Below are 19,011 nucleotides of genomic sequence, written 5' to 3' on the forward strand. Positions count from 1 at the left end.
TAAATTTAGGAAATGGAGCGGGTTCGGTATAACAAACATCACTGTAGTTGCAATATATTACCAGTGCCACTTGATAAACTGAAGAAGAAACTTGTGGGACGAAGATGCCGACCAACAGCCACCCTACAACTGCAACTGCTGCTTACGGAGAGAGCTGGTACTGGGACAAGCGTTACGCTTCTTCTAGCTCTGGATCAGGATCAGGATCAGAATCAGAAGCCTCCTTTGATTGGTACCAGAAATACCCATCTCTAGCCCCGCTCCTCCACCTCTACATTCCCCGCCACCACCGCGTTCTCGTCGTTGGCTGCGGCAACTCTGGTTGGTAACCCCCTCCCTCCACCCCCCCCCCCCCCATTCCCCCAATAACAACCCAACCCATCATCAATTCTACTCTTTAACTTCTTACTTGTCTCTGCTGTTTCATTATTACACAATCCTTTATCCATCCAAGACATAAACAAGCGTATACATATTGTTTTTGGTTGATCTAAAGGGATGTCTTTTAAGTTTTAACCCGACGAGCCCACAAAAGAAAAGGAAAAAAATATATATGTATTTAAAAAAAACACACACACACACACCCACACACATGGGTTGATTTTGATCAGTTTGTGAATCACGTCATTTCTTCTTCTTTTTAAAAGCTACATCAAACCAATCTTGATAAAGATGATGCCGTTATTGCCCAATTAGTTATTACTAAAAGTACCTTGTCAGTTTTCTTTAAAAAGGATAGTGCAGTTGTTACCGTTTCAATCGCCAAAGGTCTTGTGACTCTAATCTTGATATTTGCAGCATTTAGCGAAGGCATGGTTAATGACGGCTATGCTCAAGTTTTCAACATTGATATATCATCAGTTGTGATTGCGGCAATGCAAAGGAAGTACTCCTCTTGTTCTCAACTGAAATGTAAGTTTTCAGTACTTGTGTTACTTGACCAAAAATTAGATAGTGTTTGGCTTTGAAGTTTCTGTTACTCTGTTTTTCTCTACAACCCAAAAGATAAATTAAAGCTAAAAGCTTTCCAAATTAAGAAAAAGTGCACCATATGCCACAAGCCCCAGAACAAGCTCATGCATGGACTGAGAAGCGTAGAAGAAACAGGATATTGCGCTGTGATCAACAGCAGGTGTTTAGGTGACTTGTCCTTTGATACTTCATGGTTTAGTTTTTTTTTTAATATTACCAGCCGTTTCCATGGCTTCTAACCAGATATGAAGATGGATGTGAGAGATATGAACGCCTTCGAAGCAGGTTCCTTTGATGCAGTTGTTGATAAAGGTGCACCTTTGTTATTCCTAGGATTGTATATTTTGTTATAACATTTTAAAGCCTGTACTTATGTTATTCGATATGGACTTCCAGGAACTTTGGACTCTATCTTGGTGAGTGCTTTCTGAAGCAATACGAATCTGTAACAGAGATGATTACTCATGTCAAATAAATGTCTGCAGTGCGGGAACAATTCACAAGAAAATGCTGCTAAGATGCTCCAGGAGGTTGGCAGGTAAGGTGATTGATCATAAATATTCTGCATCATCGTACATTTTGGCGTTTCATGTTTTCTTTTCCATCTTGAACTGTTCTTACATTTAAGCAGTTGATAACAAACTATATAGGGTCCTGAAGGATAGAGGCATATACCTCCTGGTAACTATAACTTTTTTCTACTTTATGCTGTACTGCTTTATCTTGACTACTATTTTAAGTCTTGCAGTATAGTAAATTTAAAAGTATCTAATCTTTTCTCTGCACACTTAATGGAATTTCGTTATATTTCAGATTACATATGGAGCACCAAATTATCGACTACACTTATTGAGAAACTCATGCTCATGGACAATCAAACTACACGTGATAGGTTGTCCACTTTCCTTTTTATATGTTCTTTTGACATGATACAATTGTTAAAAAGCATTCAGCTTCCTATGCAGCATTTTGAAGTAACAACATCCTGGTTTTGCTGCTTAGTTGTTAATCTGAAGTCAATAATGACTGTAGTTATTAGTTATTACCTCAACAAATTAATCAGCACGTACGAAATCTGAAATAATCATAGTATATGGGTAAGCATTACTATGGGTTTGTGATTTTGAATCACTTCTCCATCGCGCCCTCTGTTTCCTGCTGTGTAAAAAAGAAAATGAAAATGACAAAAACGAAAGAGAAAAGGTGGACAATATGTCATAGAACATACTACATAGATTCTGTACAGCTGTATTCTGAGCAGTGTGATTTGGAACAAATATACTTTAGTTTTTATGGGGAAGAAGAGTACACCTGGCAGTGTACTAGGAAGTGTTTTTCTTATGAAGTTTGAAATGGCAATTAACCAATTGAGAAAATGAGATCGATGAGGTTTTATATGGTTGATTTACCTTTTTTTTTGTATCTTTCTTTTTCTTTCAGAGCAGGGCAAGTGTTCCATTATCATATGTTTGACATATAATCTGAAAGCTTCATTTGGTTAATTTCTATCAATTCGCTCCTCCATCCCAATAAACGTCTTTGTTGCTGCCAGCAGGTAAACTTCTGTCAGAAGAAACCTCACAATGTCGGGAATGGGATCTAACCTTTCCTGTTCCACTGGATGATGATGGAATCTCTACTGAAGCAGTCTTGGGAAAGAACCCCGATGTCCACTACATATACGTCTGTATTAAGGTCTGTTTAAGATGTTAGTCTTTAGTGTTCTGCTTCTGACTTATGTTTTCCACTGATAGATTCCAAACTGAGTTCTAATGAAAATGCCACGAGTGTTTCACTACGAAGGCCAAAAAGAAAGAGATTACCCAGTAAAGCTGGGTATTCATCATATAGTTCCTCTTCCAAGAACTCATTCTAGCCTTTTCCCCAAGCTACCTTACATCTTAAATTTCTGTTTCAGGACAAGAAGCATGAATCCACCATTTGAGGGCAGGGCACTGTACTCTATTGATTAAATGATTGCTAGTTATGAGTTTAATAGATTCAAATGGCAAGTGTGATTGTGTGACTGTCGAGTTTGTACAATAGGCATAGCCCTTGCTTACATATAATTTCTATGGATTAGGTGCATTGTATTTCTGTCAAGACAAAGGTCACCTTGTGGTTCAAAAGTGATCTTGAATGTCTTCGAATTAGTGATGGTACAACTGTTATATCTTGTAGATTTCTTCTTTCTTTTTAAGGTCATCTTCTTTCCCCCAATTATGCTATAGCATTTTCATGGTCAACTGTACGCGAATGATTATGCCAAATAGCTAATTGATGTGTAAAGCTTAGTTTTTGATTGTTTTTGTCACATTCTTTGGTTTTGGTTTTTGTTTTTGTTTGTTTGATGGAGTGAAGAGTTGTCTTTGTACTCGGAAAGTACGACAATAATTGACTACTATTCTTACTAGGTCTTCTGTGATGCATAATGGATCTGAATTGAAGCATAAGATGTGGACACGTCTAAAAAAAAAAGAAGTCGGTACACCATCCTTAATTTCCTCAACCCAACCATCATCCCCTTCTACCACCACTGCCCAGCGCCCCTTCATCTTTCATCTCTAGTATCACCCCCTCTTTCTTCTTCACTGGCACCATTCGCCTCCCCTCTTCCTCCTCTTCTCCCCTTTCTGGGGAGGCGAGAAAGAGGGGGAGAGGGAAAAGGGGAGCAAAAAAATGAGGGAGAGAAAGAACGGGAAGAGAAGGAGAGAAAAGGGTGGTGTTGGGGAGGAAGGAGTAGGGAGGAGAGGGTGACAGGCGGTGGTGATGGGGAAGAGGGTGGGTAAAAAAAGGTAAGGCGTGTTTTTGTTAAATTTAAATAGGAGTCAAATTTGGGTTTTGTCCAAAACCCTACAATTACTTGGAGGGGAGAATAGAAGGAAGAGAAAGGAGGTGGGAAACAGAGGAGAGGGAGAAGGGGAGCAAAAAGAGAAGGAGAGAGAAGGGTGGTGTTGGGGGAGGAAGGAGTAGGGACGAAAGGGTAACAGACAGTGGTGTGGTGGTGGGGAAGAGGGTGGATGAAAAAGATAATAAACCCTGCAATTACTTGGGTTTTGGGGAATCCGTCCAATATGAGATTCATTTCAACTCCTAATTCCAAAATCCTCTTACCAAACACCATTTTGGATTAGATCGAAGAATGCAATATATTTTATTATCATCAATGCACCTAAGAACCAATAGGCATAAGCAAACGAAATTCAAGCAATGATTGATGATGAACGATGTCATTAATATCTCAAATAATATGAAAAACTTCATTTGACTCCAAAAGAAAAAGATGATCTTTCTCTAAACTTTACTTCTTTTTTTTTTCCTCACAAGGGGGAGATGGAATTAAAAAAACGAGGACGAGACTGAGAGATTTAAACCCAAACCTCTAATTTTGTACATTCTCCGCACATAACAGAAAATAAATTCTATACATGATTTGGTATCTATGTTTCCAAAACAGTGAAGCAGCACAATTGCACACCGGTAATAAGATGGAGCCTAGCAAGTTTCTCCAAGTTTCTCCACAGAAGTTTGATGTTTCATAACTCTGACGTTTTAACACGGGATGCAACCCAAGGCAAGGCTTCTCTAATCGTCCATTCTTTTTCCTTTCCTCCAGCAACTCCAGGCTATTCAATAGTTAACAGAATGTGCAGCACACGGCAAATATTTATGGATACCATGACCTCTTCTACCTGTTAAAACAGATTTACATTTATGGATACCTGGGTTTAATCATCTGACAGTGAGCAGGTCAATTGTTGCCCCGTCATAGAAATTTTTCTTAGCACTCAGCTTCTTGCTAAGGCTGTTATCCTTTTAGCCTTGCAAAGCTACTCGTTTGTTGCTGCTTTTGCACAACAATATTCTGTCTACCAATCAGTTTCTTCACCATATCATCTAGCTCAGCAACCCTCCTCTGTAAGTTTGTTTTGTCTGCCTGGAAAAAAGGTAACAACGAAGATGAGACCAAATTTGACTGTATCTAATGCATAGACTCAAAAAATTTAAGATGTTGTTAACATATACTTTTAACATCTCATTTTGTGCAGACAGCAACTGATCTCGTTCCCGTACTTGTTCTAGGATCATATGTGTGGCAAGGACGTCCGCTTCTCTTCTATTTACTTCCAAAACGCATCTGACAAATCATGATCTCCACATTAGTTGAGATGAGATTATATTGCCTGGAAAATATCATGATATTTCCATTTGAAAATATCATGCTTAGGTGACTCTTATGATTTGACCCGTCAGGGCATAGAACTCCTGAACTCGAGAGGCTGAGTGTTACTTGAGGAAAACCCAAGGCAATGGTTGCACTTCTGTGATAAACGCTAAAATCCAAGATGAAAATATCGTGGAGCGCATTTAAAAGAGCATTAAAAGCAAACAAATGTGTATTGCAACGTATTCTATCTGTACCCTGTAGGAGCTTCATTCCTGGAGTTTATCACACACTTCCTACTTTGCTAATGCTGGTTAAGCAAGAACAGTCAATGGCAGATCTTGGGGTGAAGTCAACTATATTTTACTTAACGTGCACAACTGCATTCATAAATATTACAGCCATGACTCTCTGTCTCTGAGCAAGTAAAGTATAAGCTAAGCGAACTAAACCTCTCAAAACTACCGTCACAAATAGTGAATTACCCAAGGAAAAGACTGAGTATTGCAAGCAATGCAAATCAAATGAGAAAACTGACAAAACTGAAGAGAACAGATGAGGGGGTTATTGTAAACATTGTCTGACCTTTCTCTTTCCTCGACTAAGTCATTGATTCGCCTCCTCAGCTCCAGAACTTCTTTCTCCTACATGAATATATTTCAGTAAAGGAGAACAAAAAAACTATTTCAGTTTCACACAAGATACCTTCTTGCCATTTTTCCAAATCGAGAAAGTGTTAAGCCTGAAAAAGAAAAGTGAGAAGTTTCTGAAAAATTCCATCTTATATACCATCACAATATATTGCTTTGCTTGGTGCTGAGCCTCCTCAACTAACTTTTGAAGCCGATTCTGAGATACCAAGTCCTGGAATGTGAAATAAAATAAATCATACAAACTGCAGAAAAGAATTTAACATACCTGTGGATAGTGCAGGACAAATACCGCATAGTTTGTTATGTCTAATTTGACACCAAGCAGATCCCGAATGACATCATGAGTCATGCTTTCCACTGAAGCCAGTCTAGTGTTCAGCAAACATACCTGGCATAAGAAGGATTAATCATATGGGGGATACCAATAACAAGAAATATACATTATTAACAAAGCAAGCTTCAAATAGACATGCATGCAAAGAAAATACATTAAAACTCGAGATGTTTTAGATACGCTCAAGTAAAAGGCAGAAAGGATCACTGGGAGAATTAACAAAGCATTTGACTCAAAAAAACTAGGAGGGATGCATTGTATTTTAATAACTGTATTTCCAGTACCAAGCCAATACACACACACACATATGTATGTATGTATACACACACACACACACATATGTATGTATGTATACACACACACACACACACTTATCTCTAAGAAGGACAAGTATGTGCACTAAACTGATTCTACCTCTTTCTGCCTACTAGCCACTAATGCCTCGAGTTCTTCTATACGAAACTTGGCAATTGACAATTCCTGATCTTTCTCCATATTCATCTGCTGCACCAAACTTGCAATGCATCTGAATGGTGAGCTTGAGCCCCTTGATCTCACTGAAGTTTTCTCAGTTTTATCCAGCGTTGGTGCTCCACATATTACATCGGATGAATCTGTTCTGACTTCATGAATCATTGCCTCCAAGCTTTTGTACTGGTCAAGGATGAGATCAGGTGAAGAGCTATAAATGGAATGAAAAACTGATAAATGGAGTCTAAAAAAATAAAAGAAAAGGAGAAAAAGAACATGTTTATGCAAGAACTGGAAGTTGAAGATTAGAAAACCAAAGATATACTTCCATCTTGCTAAGCAACAGGCTAAGGTTTGATTTTGCATGTCTTGTACAATATTTGGCAATTCTGAAGAAGCCCTAGCAGTTGGGAGTCCAGCTTTATTTTCATTTAGATTATGTTCTATTGTCGCTAAGTTTGCAGTTGCACCAGCTTGTAGAGCTTAATATGAGCGTCCAGGCTCTTGATCAACTAAAAGTTTACAAGTTTAGCTCTGTTGCATGCTAAATTGAACATTCATTTTTTTCCACTAAGCACATTCAATTAAATGCCCTCCCTCACCATTATTCAGGAAATGGTTAGTCAGCTTGTGGACTAGTAGAAGAAAAGTTAACCCTGCTATTTTCTTGCTTTACCTTCTGTTGATACTGCGATGCCTGGGCTTCAGCGTGCACAACAACTTCAGAGATGTATTCTCTATATTGCTTGATCTACAAAACAGACTACCCGCTTGAAACCGACAGAGAAAATAAAGAAGTAGAAATTTCTCATCAAGCAGTGAAATGCACCAGCAGATCATGACTCACCTCCTTAGCTAGTTTATCCTTTTCTTCTTCAAGAATTCTTATTTGACTCAGAGCCTCGTGAAGTTCCACACTTCCCCTGTGCATTTTTGGTTGTAGAATCATTTCAATCAAATCAGTCAGAGCAAACTCAAAAACCAGGACAAATATACAAAAGCGAAGTAAAGGGACTTATAGATCTCAAGAATTGATTTTCTGACAGCTCTCTACTTGAGTCCAAATCTTCAGTTATGCTTTCAACCATCAACAATCTTTCTCTCAGACCATGGAGTTCCACTTCCAAAGAATCTCTTACTTGGCGATATCTTTCTACCTCTTCTTCCATTTCAGAAACCTAGAAGCCAAACACCAGAAATGATTGTATGTATAATTGTCCCAGGAATTAGTTTGTCATGAAGGCAATACCAAACAACAAAGATTAGAAGAGTGGGAGCAAATTGGCTTCATTGTCAAGATGTTAAGTAGCAATGTCACATCTCAATCATAAAAGAGATTAACAACAGCAGACCCTAGTTTGATTAATTTACCATGAGTAAAGTTCAAGCTTTTGTGATTAAGTGCTAAAGTTGGAACACCAGTGAGATTGGTGCTCAGTAGTGGAAAGGCTACTAGAATGGAAAACAAATCATTTTCTAGGTAAAAGGCTACTAGAATCCAGTTCAACCAGACCACAGAGCAGCAGGAGCCTCATGCAAGGGTTATACTCTTTATCCTACAATTTAGTAAGTAGACATAATCATGGATTAACTTACCTTCTTTTCCAGTACATTGATGGTGCTGTCAAGTTCCTCCACTGAGTGTTCTAAAATCTTTACTTCCTCTTCCTTCTGCTCAGCATACACTTTACTAGCTTCTGATTCCTGAAAATGAAACATTGGTTCAGAATATATGGCATTATTTGCACCCTCGTATCTCAAAATCGTTAGCAAATAGTGAATGAGGATACCTGGCACGCTTCTAAGGCGATAGCCTCCTTTTCATCAGCTACTGCATATGCAATATCGAGCTTGTCCTGTAGAGATTGAAGTTGATCAAGAAGTTGATTTCTTTCTGCAGTCACCCTTTTCATATCATCCTTGATGTCTTTTATTGAAGAGGCCATTTTTTCCTCTGCTGAAGAAGCCATGCGGAGGATTTCATCTTCTAAGTCTTTCACACTTTCTCTTTGTTCTTCCAGTTGTTGCTCTGTTTCTGACTTCTTTAGATAAACATCCTTTAAGAGCATTCTCAACTCAGCATTTTCTTCCGACAAGATATCTAATGTGCCTCTCACCTCCTCTAAATCAGAATGTGAGACACACAAAGCATTTTCAGCCTCCATTAAACGGCCTTCAAGTGTTTTATGCTTTATAAGCATGTTATCAAGCTGACTTGTTTTCATCTTTAGCTCATTCCTAACTTGGTTCAATGCTGCATGTAACTTTTCAATTTCATCCTTGGCCTCCTTTGTACTGCTAGCAGATTCTTGCAACAAGCTTAAATCAAAAAGTAAACCTTTCAATAAAACTTCTTTTCGTTCCACTTCTCTCTTCAGCTCCAAATGTTCATTTATCAGGTCATCCTCTCCTGCTTCTGATCTATTGACAAATTCATATTGACACCCTTCCTCTTCACCTTGTGCTAGTTTAACCTCGCTTTCATTCCTATAACTCGCACTCTCTTTTCCTGAGTTCTGCATAACAGTAAGTCCTTCACAAGTTGAAGCAAGGAAATCTGAATTTTTGTTTAGCCTTCTGATTTCATCATAAATCTTCCCCAAATAGCGCTCATTGAACACAAAAGAGATAATGCCATTTTCCCTGACCTCAGCTGAAATCTCCTCCAACAATGATCTCAAACTGGAAATGTTGTTGAGTGTCTCCTTTACCATCAAAATGGTATCACAATATGAAGTCTTACACAGATCTTCAACATCCTTTTGAAAGGAACCTTCTATCAGAAACATTAAACTTGCAATTTCTGTCAGGATGAAATGAATTTGGTGTTGCAGCATTTCATTTTCACTCTCTTTAAAATGAATAGAGGATTTCAGTAGATTGACCTCTTCAAACAAGTTTGCTTTCTGTATCATCAACTCATTTCCAACCTGTTTCCAAGCAGAAGTCAACTGTTTTGCATCATCATTTGATTTCAATAAAGCATTTAACATATAATCAGCCTCCTTCACCGTTGCTTGAGCTTCCTCAAATTTGCTAAAGAAGCTGTCTGCCTGATTAATTTTGTAATAAGAATTAAACTGCATATAGGAAAATGTAAATGTAAAAATGTTAATTCTATCAACATGCTGAAGATCTCGTGAATCTACCTGATGATGGTTTACTTCTAAAACAAAATTAATCAAAAGTTTTCAGATTTCAGTTACCTCTCTTGTAAGACTGCAGCTAGCATCAGCCATCTGTGTTATCTCCTCATGACTTTGTATCATAGCACCTGCATTTGGCATGATCACTTGTTCATTTTCATCCCTAACAAAGTGGTGCTCTTTGTTTGTGATGAATAAATGTGAATTGGTGAAGCAGACACCTGAGGTAGAGCCATCCCATGTGTCTTCTACACTGAAAATTGCAGTCAACTGATCATTTATTTTTGACAAAGCATCATATGCTGCTCTGAATTCCTTTCTCAAGCAAAAAGAAGTTAGTCGATCACAATCCAGTGTTTCGACTAGCCTTGAGTGTCCTGATTCTTGATATTTAGAAGAAACAACGAAACTTTCTTCAGGCTCTAGGTCAAATGTTTGTTCAGTTTTCTTTTCGAGGTACTGACCATAACGATTCACGGCAATTTGCTTTGATGTAAGACCACTGTCGGCTGATGAATTAGAACTTGAAAAATCCGTGGTCCATCCGTTAACTTCTGCTGGCGACTGACATGAATACACAATTCCAGAAAGGTATGCATTCATTGAATTCAGTCTTTTATTTACTTCAGCAAGTTCACCTAAAATCTGATGCAACATATTATACCCATTCTCATGCTCAAGAAACCTAAGGGTATGAACTAATGGACTTCCAGATGTATGAATATCAACACTTCCATAATTTACATTTAGTTTCACAAAGTTCCTCCTCATATCATGGATATCGTTCACAAGATCCTGAATTAATTCCTTGTATAGAGAAAATGTTTCATGGATGTCAGACTGAAGGGACATAAAATGACTTTCTGCATCTACACGAGATATGCTAATTGCACTCTCAGCCTCGAGCAATCCATAGTGTGCCAACTCAATATCAGCATTCACCTCTGCTGTCACTGAAGTATGTGCATCAGCTGATGGCACGTTCTTCTCAACATTGTCCCAGAGAACCACCATTGGCTGATGGAAATTTGTTTTCATCTCTAAGAAATTATAATCGGCATATCTTTTAACCTCAGTTATTGGACCCTCATGGTATATCAGGTTGGATTCTAAATGCTCTATCTGCTGAGCTTCAGACAAAACCATTGTTGCACCTCTCAAGGAATTCAATTTCTGATCCATCTCCAAGACTGTCGTTTGTGCATCTTCCAAACTCCTTTTTAGAAGAAACATACTTTCTTCCTTCTCAACACACAATTTAGCAGCTCTCTCCACATGTTCACTGACCCAAACATTATCACAGGGAAATAAACTACCAATACTCTCTATCTGTGAAGATGCATCTCCAATTGACTTCGAGCCATCTAAAAGAAAGTTGGTTAGCTCCAAAGTTGCCCTTTCCCATTCAGAACACAATACCTCCATTTCACCGTCCTTTGCTGCTATACAATTTCTTAGACTTCTATTTTCTTCCTCCAAGGACTTTGTTCTCCCTTGGAGTTCTGACTGCAGTGTAGCAATCTCTTCCTGCAAGTGGAGGATTGTTCTGGCTGTTTCAATCTCTACATCTTCCTGGATTGATTCAGCTTGGGATTGCTGAGATAAGCCCGTGGCATGATCCTTTAGATATTGGCTATTCAGCAACTGAGCATGCTGAAGATCCTTAGACAACTTGACCAACTTAGCTTGCAAGACCAATGTGCAGGAGTCATTTTCACCCTCTGTAACAAAATTTAAGTCTTCGTCTAGTACAAAACCACTCTGCATATTACAGTGCTCAGGTTCAGGCCTATGCTTGCCCTCCCCATTTTGCTCTTTTTGCAACGTTTCCATCAATTTATCATTTTCATTGCGCAAAAATTCTAGCTCTTCGATCAAGCAGAGTTGCTTTGATTCCATAGCTTCGATCACCGATCTTGCATCCTTCAGCTCTTTTTGAATCTCACTGCACTGCAAAACCAGTGCTCTCTCCATGTGTTGCCCATCCTCACACAATGAAGCACATTCCTCTTGTAGGATGCAAGATGCCAATTCATCTACAGAACAACTTCTGGGAAGCATCTCTCTGGCCTGCAAACAACTCTGTAATCAACAGCAAAATTCAGCGAAATTGGGAACCAATTTCTACTATCAAATACAATGACCGACTGGCTATGTCTTAATGTACAATTTATAGAACAGAAAGTCAAGCTCATTGAACTACCACTAAGACCAAAAAGGAAAACATGTGCATATATCTTACTGAATCAGAAGTAGGTAGGTTACAGTCGATAAATTTCCCAAGTTCCCTCTGCAATTCATCAACTTCCCTACAATCACAGCTCATGTATTTTAGTGATGCAAAATGCAACAACTTAAGATCTCTAATATGTTGTATGCTTAACTGATTAAACTTGGACATTAGGTGAACTCTAGGAAACCAGAGAGTTGTAAATAAGTCAAAAAAGCTTGCAACTTATGCCAAAAGAACAGCCAAGGCACAACAAAAACTGTATCCATTCTCAGATGCTGTGGTAGGTTGTCCCAGAAAAGTTATGCCCCTATCATGCTTCTGCCTTTATGCCGTTTTATTGGATCAATAGAGTTTCATTGGAGTATGAAGAAAAGGAAAACAGCAATTCTTCTGTTTGTTTAATTGGAAACTTTCTATACAAAGTAGCTCTCCCAAAATGCACTAGTAATTAAAACTATGCTGTATAACTCCACAACTTAGGCACATAGAAGGTAGAAACAATAGAAACTAAGTAAAGGAAATAGAAACTAAGTAAATTTCCTTTCTGTTTCATTCAATCATTCAAATGTTGAAACCGTCACTGTTAGTAGCTCAATTTTTCCTGCATAATCTCAAACAAAGAAAGACAAAATGCAGATAAATCATACCATAACTTTCAGCAGAAAAAAGATAGAAAAATAAATAAATATAATTACATTTCCTTCCTCTTTTTTTTTTGGGTTCGACCATTCAAATGTATAAACATAAAGCAAGCTGTCACAAAGGTGCGGAAAGCTTGAGTTCCCATGTCACAATGCAACATGTCTTTAATTTATCAGATCATTAAATCATGACAAATAATTGTTATGGCCGACAAAAAGACAGGATCCAAGGCTCTACAACTGGTAACTGGCCAATATAGTTTGAACTCTGCTAGTGGTAGTTTTCGGAATTCATTCAGTTACAGGTTATATTGTAAAGTTAGTCAAACCTGAAATCATTACATTTAGCAAGGTGTACCTGACTAAGTTAGAATTCAAGTCCCTCTGTTTGTTTAATTCCTTTTCAGCTCTAGTTTCCTGCAAATTCAGGAACTGTACAAATTAGAAGTGGAATAACTAAATCAAATGATTTCATACTATGCATGGGGGTAGACAGACCTGATTTTCTTTGCATGGAGATGAATGAGAATGTACACAGCTTTCTTCAGCTTCAAGAATGTCAGATAACTTGAGAGAAAAATATCAAATGTCATTCTTTGACTGAACTTAACAGGGCATCAGAAAATATTATATAACGAGAGTTACTCATGCCAAACCTCATCCCGTAGTTCTGATATTTCAGCTAGAAGTGTTTCTCTTTCTCCTTGTCCATAAAATTCTTTAAACCTAGTAGCCAAACAAGTCAGTGGACCATTCAAAGAAGGAGGCCTAACATCCAAGAAAAGTATTCAAGGTTTTGAGGTGATGATAATTACAATCTGAGTTGCTCAAGAAGTCTAATATTCTCCAATGCAGATCGTGTCAGTTCCGGATTCTTCCCAATTCGTGATTGGAGTAGTCCAATTTCTTCTCTTAAAGCATTGTTTTCATTCAGAATATAAGCATCAGCAGAGACAAAACCATCTGCAAGTAGTTCCAGGTGCTTTATCCTTTCATCACGGGACCTCAGAATCATTTTAGCATGTTGAGCATCTAATTCAAGTTGATGAACCTGTAAGGGCCATATGGTACCACAATTTTTGTTTTAAGTCAAGAAACTTATAGTATTCATCATTTCTCATAAAATTTATGATGAACATAAAGTAATGATATTTAAATATCCAGATGAATCTAAAGCTGATTTGCTTTTGTTGCTAGACATACCAAACTATTTAGCTGCTCCATTTCTGCTTTTAATCTCTTGACTTCTAATTCAGCCAGATTCTCCCTTCTCAAGGCACCAAGTAAAGTAGCTTTGGAGCACATTGTCTGCCATTTGTAAGTAATGAAGTTACACCACCCCATATGTAGAGCATCAAATTCATTTAGGTCATAGATCGTCACCTTCTTCCTTCTGCCACTCTGTGTTCCATGATTATCATGCATAATCATTTGCTCAGATGAGTCCAATTCCTCAAGAAAGGTTCCCAAATAGGATTCTTTGCAACTTGGTGTATGATTGGACAAATACTCTGAATCATGGCTATGCTTTGACAGAATAGACAGCTGACCCTGTTTTAATAAATGCCTCAGTTACCAGCTAGTGTGAAAGAGAAATGATAAATAAACAATTATGTAACCAGTACCTTCAGTTGTTGGATTTGGCGTTGTAATGCTATTACATCACCAGAAGCATCTTCATTAACCTTAGCCTGGAGAGAGGTAACAAATTAAAGAATTGAAAGAAAGTCAATAATTTCTATACTTGATTGAATTTCAACAGCTCGTACATTGTTCTGAATGAGTTTTGCTCGTTGAGCAAACTTTAAGGTGCTCAATGTCTCATTTGCTGAGCTGCAGAAAACATTACGTGTAAAATAGTAAAATAAGTAATTTTCCATATCATAATTTATCTGTAAGTATTCCAGGGTCCTTGTCAGATATTTACCAAATAGATGGGCTGACATTAGCAATAATTGTAGTTTTAGAGTTACCGCCGAGGGAATCCTGCGTTAAAGCAAGCATCAAAATCAAATCCTAGAGAAAACATCATCAGCAGTTCAAATTTCATACCAATCAAACGGAATTTCACTAATATTTTCTTACTCTTCCTAATAGTTCTGACCTGGAGAAGAAACGTTAGCCTAGAGTCCCTGTAGGGAACATGTCTGTTTTTCCCTTGTGCTAAATCCACCAGAGACATTATGACCAATCTACAAAAGCACATTCATCACTGAAAATTTAGGGATACCTTGAATAGAATGTGAATAATCACTTTAAAATACCTAAAATGTTTTCAGTTGCATAATCATGAAGAACAATGGCCATTGTCGTAACTAGAGCAGAAAGGTACAACCTTGGCAGGAGGAAATATCACTCGCCAAATTTACTTGTGAATATCTGCTTGTAGTTTTTAAAAAAAAAAAAGTATCTCTTTTTCCAATAGATACTTTTAGACCGAGGAAAATTTTATTTTCCCTATTTTTTACAAGCATGTAGCAATGCTCTAAAGCAACTTCCTGAATCAATTACTGTGGCTAGAATTCCTGAGGTTTGATGTGATCTGATGAACAATTATGTTCAAATCTGTTGAAAACCTTCCTCATTGGCTGCTTTACCATCCTTAACAAATAAAATAATTATTACACTGATGGAAGTTTATTTATTTTTGGACCAGATAAAGAACTTTTCCTATAAAGCATTAGGATTTTTTTTTCATCATGTCATCACCACAACTTGCTCTTTGCTACAATTACATGCGAAAGAAAGGACTTTGATTTGGTACATCCTTTGCATTTATGAGATTTAATTTCCTTTCTGCTTTTTAAGGACAAGATCATGGTAAACCAGCCCACTATAGTAAATAATGAGAGATCTTGTTCAAGTCTAATCTCAACAAATTTCGCTGCACAACAAATTGGTATGGGAGATCTAGTGTAATGCCAGAAGGAAAAAGTGATAATTCAGATATCAGAGAAGGAAAATTAAAAAAGTTAACAAGAAGAAAATAGGCTTTGTCAACCTAGCCAGAAACAATTTTAGGACTTAATTACCCAAGAGTTGACAATGATTTGTTTATGTTTGCGGCTTCTTTCAAGCGGTCTCCTTCAGCACCAGAGCTCTTCTGCCTAGTCAATTTGATACTATTGGATTTCAGTAAAAGCTAAAAAAGATGAGATGGTCCCTAAAATAAACAAAATTACCTTTCAGAACCAGCAAGATCTACTAAATTTAACCTCCCAAATCTAATGTGGGTCATGGAGTCTTTCTCCCATCGACTCTCAATGATGCATGTAAAAACACTGTGGGATCTGCTGCTTTCGCTGTTCATATGAGTTGCTGCAATTTTCCTATTTGCAGCACCCTGTGTATCATGAAAATATAACAGTAATTAATATCCCCCCCAAAAAAAAGGTGCTATTGGAAAGATAAGGATCACCATTGAGAACCACCTGTAACAAAAGTCTCAGAACATCATCAACTGTTCTAACACTGTACTCAGTAAGATTTTCAACATACACGCCTTTCTTCAAATCCTCTCTGAGCTGTAATTGTCAATGTGTAGAAACAAAAAGAAAAGGAAAACAAAAAAAAAATGTTAACAAGACAATAAGTCACCATAGGTGGTGTAAAACACAAAAGCAAAACAACACTTGAGGTACTTGCAAATTAGTCGATGAAGGCTCAAGAAGATCCGTGATCTGCTCATTGTATATCTCCAGAAAGGAACATTTGCAGCTGTATTTGAGTCCCTCATTTCTTCTGTTGTTCTCTTCCTAAGAACAGAAACATTTCACTTTTAAGGAGATATATCGTAATGCAGATAGGACTCAGTTATAGACGAGGTGAGTTACCTCACTAATTCTTGTAAACAAGTATTCAAAAATGCGAGGGGTAATCCCACAATCCTCATTGAGCTTCCCAGCCATTTGACCTATGTCACCCATCATTGTGTGTGTCTTCCCACTGCCAGTCTACCAGAAACACGTCGGAGCCCCACAAGAAACATCACAATATCACCCACTTGTTGTATGACAATCAAACAAGAACGTTCAATCTACAAACCATACCTGACCATATGCAAACATGCAACTATTATATCCAGACATACAATTGTCCACCATAGGCAATCCGGCAATAGTGAAAAGTTTTTCCTGCATAAATTAAAAGAAGAATAACAAAGATGAGGATCAACTAAGACATGCAAAAAAAAAATTATTGCACAAAAGTTGAGCACCTGGGAAATAGTTTCACAAGCAATGTGGTCGAAGGTAAATCGAGTTTCAGGGTGACCAAGCCAGACCAGTGATTTGGCAGTCTCCTGTCTCAAACATCTGGCGTAGCCTTGGGACACCTTTTCAATGTTTCTTATGGGTCGAATTCGAATCAAGACCTTGCATCACCAATATTTTTAAAAGAATAAATAACAGAAGCAAATTGGTAGTACTCCACAGTGATTAGAATGAATGTAGAAAGAGGTAGTAGTAGTAGTAGCGGCAGCAGCAGTAAAAGAACCTGGACGTTGTGGTGTTTCCAAAAGGAATGGTCTTGAGGCAGGTCGAAATGGGGAACGTGCTGGAGTTGGTGGGGGTCGGGACAGGGAACGGAAATCCCTCTGGAAAAGATGGCCCCTTTTGGTCCGACATTGGAAATCCTAAGGGGGTGTTGAATGGGCTTAGAAGAAGAAGCGGGAGTGGCTGGAGCAGAAGTAGGGTCGGAAGTAGGTTTGGGTCCTCTCCTGGGGGTTGCGTTTGGTCTGGAATTTGAGACGACCAGAAGCTGATGTGATTGCTGTAGTTTTTGCGTAGTAGGAGTAAGAGAATGAGGAGGAGTATGAGCAGCAGCGTCGGATTTACATTTAGTGCCAGCACCGGAGGCAGATTTTTCCTTATTGTTACTGTTATTATTATGGCCCAAGTCATGTTGAATTTGGGATGGATCGGGAATGGAATTGAGCGGTGCCCTGGAAGGAGGAGAAGGAGGAGAAGGGCCGGCTGGCAACTGAATCAAAGGATCCGAGGAGTCGTTTTCATTCCCGGGGGATGAAGAAGGATTGGTTCGGGACATTGATCCAACGCAAGAGGTAGAGTTGTCTCCCGACATTTTTTGTTTTGTTTTGTTTTTGGAGCTTGGGGAGGAGATCTGTTTTGAGCTGGGATTTAATGGGGATGATTCAAGGAGGTTTTGAAATAAAATACGGGAGAGGGTACTAAGTATTATGTAATGGTGGAGTCGTCAGTGGGGACTCGCTGCTCATAGGTGGTGGTGGTGGCGGTGGCGGTGGCGGTGGCGGCTAGTATCCGTAACAGTAGTAGTCGAATTGCTTGCCGCCCGCTCGATTTTCAAATTCAATTGCTGGCCCGGGCGATAGAAGGCCCCCGTAGGCCCATACTTTATCTTCTCTGTTTTTCCCTTTTCTCTTTTTTTTTTTTTCTCCTTTTTTTTTTTAAACCCATATTCTGCGCCTAGTTTCTTTTAAACCCTAAAGTTAGGCTGTGTGACAATGATGCTCTCGTTATTATTTTTATTTTATGATTTTTATTTATTAAATTATATGATAAAATCTTTCCTATACTAAAAGTGGGAGTTCGGATTGCTACAGTGAAAATGGGCCGGTTATACTGTAATTGTTGTACCTTTGAGGGGCGTTTTGGTCTTTCGGCATTGGATGGCAATGGCATTGCTGGAAATTCACATCTGTCCGCGTGGCGCTCTTGGTCAGCAATTTCCTCTTCATGTGATTAGCATTAGCCTTAGTGGTGCTTCATATTTCGATAATGTCATTTGCTGTTTCTCTCTTTCTCAGGACACCGGAAGATGCATGCTATAGTATTGTGGTTCCTTTGTAATTTATTTATTCTTTGTACCTCTTTTGTTTGAGTCATTGTTGCCCCAGGTGATCCGGAGAGGTGGGCCACCTTAGCTATTTATGAGTATTAGTTTAGCCTTAGGTGTTTGCCATATTTTCCAATCATGCCATTTATTTTTCCCTACATTCAACATGTATGTTATATTTGCTTGGTTGTTTTGTAATTTTGTTATTTTTTTACCCTAATTTTTGTTGAGTTATTGTTCTCTTTTGTGGACAACACAGATAGATGTCCGCGTGGGGCTCTTGGATGGGAACATTTTGGCGGTCAGCAATTCCTCTCGGTCAGTTCTTGGTTCTGTTCTTGGTTTTCAGCAAGTATAGAGGGATCCCCGTATAAACTTTTTTTTTTTTTTTTTGCAAAAGGACAAACTTTCTTCATAAAAAAATTATGCAATTTAAGAAATGGATTATAATTTTTGAACTTTTACAATAGTCCCAATTTTTTCTTTCAAGTATGAAAAAATGATTCTAGAAAACATATTTTCTAATTTTAAACACGAGTTTGTCACCCCATTTCTAAAATAGATCCATCCTTTATTTCTTAG

At 38.2% G+C, this 19,011-nt stretch overlaps 2 protein-coding genes across 13 annotated transcripts; one reads left to right on the forward strand and one right to left on the reverse strand.

The window, feature by feature from the left end:
- The first annotated feature begins 104 nt into the window (after positions 1-104).
- On the forward strand, positions 105-3,192 carry LOC113733835 (uncharacterized). Of its 6 annotated transcripts, none has more exons than XR_003459165.2 (10): positions 105-321; positions 799-912; positions 1,006-1,140; positions 1,216-1,284; positions 1,369-1,388; positions 1,458-1,510; positions 1,604-1,653; positions 1,786-1,864; positions 2,528-2,667; positions 2,891-3,192. XR_003459165.2 is itself a non-coding variant. In XM_027260013.2 (10 exons), the coding sequence occupies exons 1-10, from the start codon at positions 105-107 to the stop codon at positions 2,915-2,917; spliced, it is 888 nt and encodes a 295-aa protein (XP_027115814.2). In that variant the 3' UTR covers positions 2,918-3,192. The 6 variants fall into 6 exon arrangements, 5 of the variants coding, with proteins under 5 accessions (XP_027115814.2, XP_027115815.2, XP_027115816.2 ...); XM_027260013.2 differs by having other exon boundaries at positions 1,623-1,653; positions 2,525-2,667; XM_027260014.2 differs by having other exon boundaries at positions 1,623-1,653.
- A 1,069-nt stretch (positions 3,193-4,261) lies between these two features.
- Positions 4,262-17,999, reverse strand: LOC113733837 (kinesin-like protein KIN-12C). Of its 7 annotated transcripts, XM_072081588.1 has the most exons (30): positions 17,110-17,986; positions 16,832-16,987; positions 16,665-16,748; positions 16,449-16,568; positions 16,257-16,370; positions 16,047-16,139; positions 15,798-15,958; positions 15,648-15,722; positions 14,720-14,807; positions 14,543-14,601; positions 14,385-14,448; positions 14,241-14,306; positions 13,819-14,166; positions 13,431-13,666; positions 13,272-13,341; positions 13,114-13,182; positions 12,974-13,032; positions 11,984-12,050; positions 9,802-11,823; positions 8,386-9,675; positions 8,192-8,299; positions 7,592-7,773; positions 7,443-7,518; positions 7,272-7,346; positions 6,539-6,778; positions 6,080-6,178; positions 5,927-6,001; positions 5,723-5,781; positions 4,999-5,110; positions 4,262-4,909 (listed from the first exon to the last, which is right to left on the reverse strand). In XM_072081588.1, the coding sequence occupies exons 1-30, from the start codon at positions 17,695-17,697 to the stop codon at positions 4,781-4,783; spliced, it is 6,984 nt and encodes a 2,327-aa protein (XP_071937689.1). In that variant the 5' UTR covers positions 17,698-17,986; the 3' UTR covers positions 4,262-4,780. The 7 variants fall into 7 exon arrangements, 1 of the variants encoding a protein (XP_071937689.1); XR_011841347.1 differs by lacking the exons at positions 4,262-4,909; positions 4,999-5,110; positions 5,723-5,781; ... (1 more) ...; positions 6,080-6,178; positions 6,539-6,778 and having other exon boundaries at positions 7,443-7,773; positions 9,802-9,869; positions 9,963-11,823; positions 17,110-17,999; XR_011841349.1 differs by lacking the exons at positions 4,262-4,909; positions 4,999-5,110; positions 5,723-5,781; ... (1 more) ...; positions 6,080-6,178; positions 6,539-6,778 and having other exon boundaries at positions 7,443-7,773; positions 8,386-9,525; positions 9,802-9,869; positions 9,963-11,823; positions 17,110-17,998.
- Positions 18,000-19,011: the final 1,012 nt, after the last annotated feature.

This window comes from Coffea arabica, chromosome 3c, assembly GCF_036785885.1.
Source record: "Coffea arabica cultivar ET-39 chromosome 3c, Coffea Arabica ET-39 HiFi, whole genome shotgun sequence".
NCBI classification, from domain to species: Eukaryota; Viridiplantae; Streptophyta; class Magnoliopsida; order Gentianales; family Rubiaceae; genus Coffea; species Coffea arabica.

What these genes read in the sequence shown, in the direction of transcription:
- LOC113733835 (XM_027260013.2), top strand. Translation starts at nt 105, where the DNA reads ATGCCGACCAACAGCCACCCTACAACTGCAACTGCTGCTTACGGAGAG. An exon ending in GATCAACAGCAGGTGTTTAG is followed by an intron (nt 1,141 to 1,215) that starts GTGACTTGTCCT and finishes GCTTCTAACCAG; the next exon opens with ATATGAAGATGGATGTGAGA. An exon ending in AATCAAACTACACGTGATAG is followed by an intron (nt 1,865 to 2,524) that starts GTTGTCCACTTT and finishes TGTTGCTGCCAG; the next exon opens with CAGGTAAACTTCTGTCAGAA.
- LOC113733837 (XM_072081588.1), bottom strand. Translation starts at nt 17,697, where the DNA reads ATGTCGGGAGACAACTCTACCTCTTGCGTTGGATCAATGTCCCGAACC. An exon ending in GCATGTTTGCATATGGTCAG is followed by an intron (nt 16,569 to 16,664) that starts GTATGGTTTGTA and finishes TGTTTCTGGTAG; the next exon opens with ACTGGCAGTGGGAAGACACA. An exon ending in GATCTTGCTGGTTCTGAAAG is followed by an intron (nt 15,723 to 15,797) that starts GTAATTTTGTTT and finishes CAAATTGACTAG; the next exon opens with GCAGAAGAGCTCTGGTGCTG.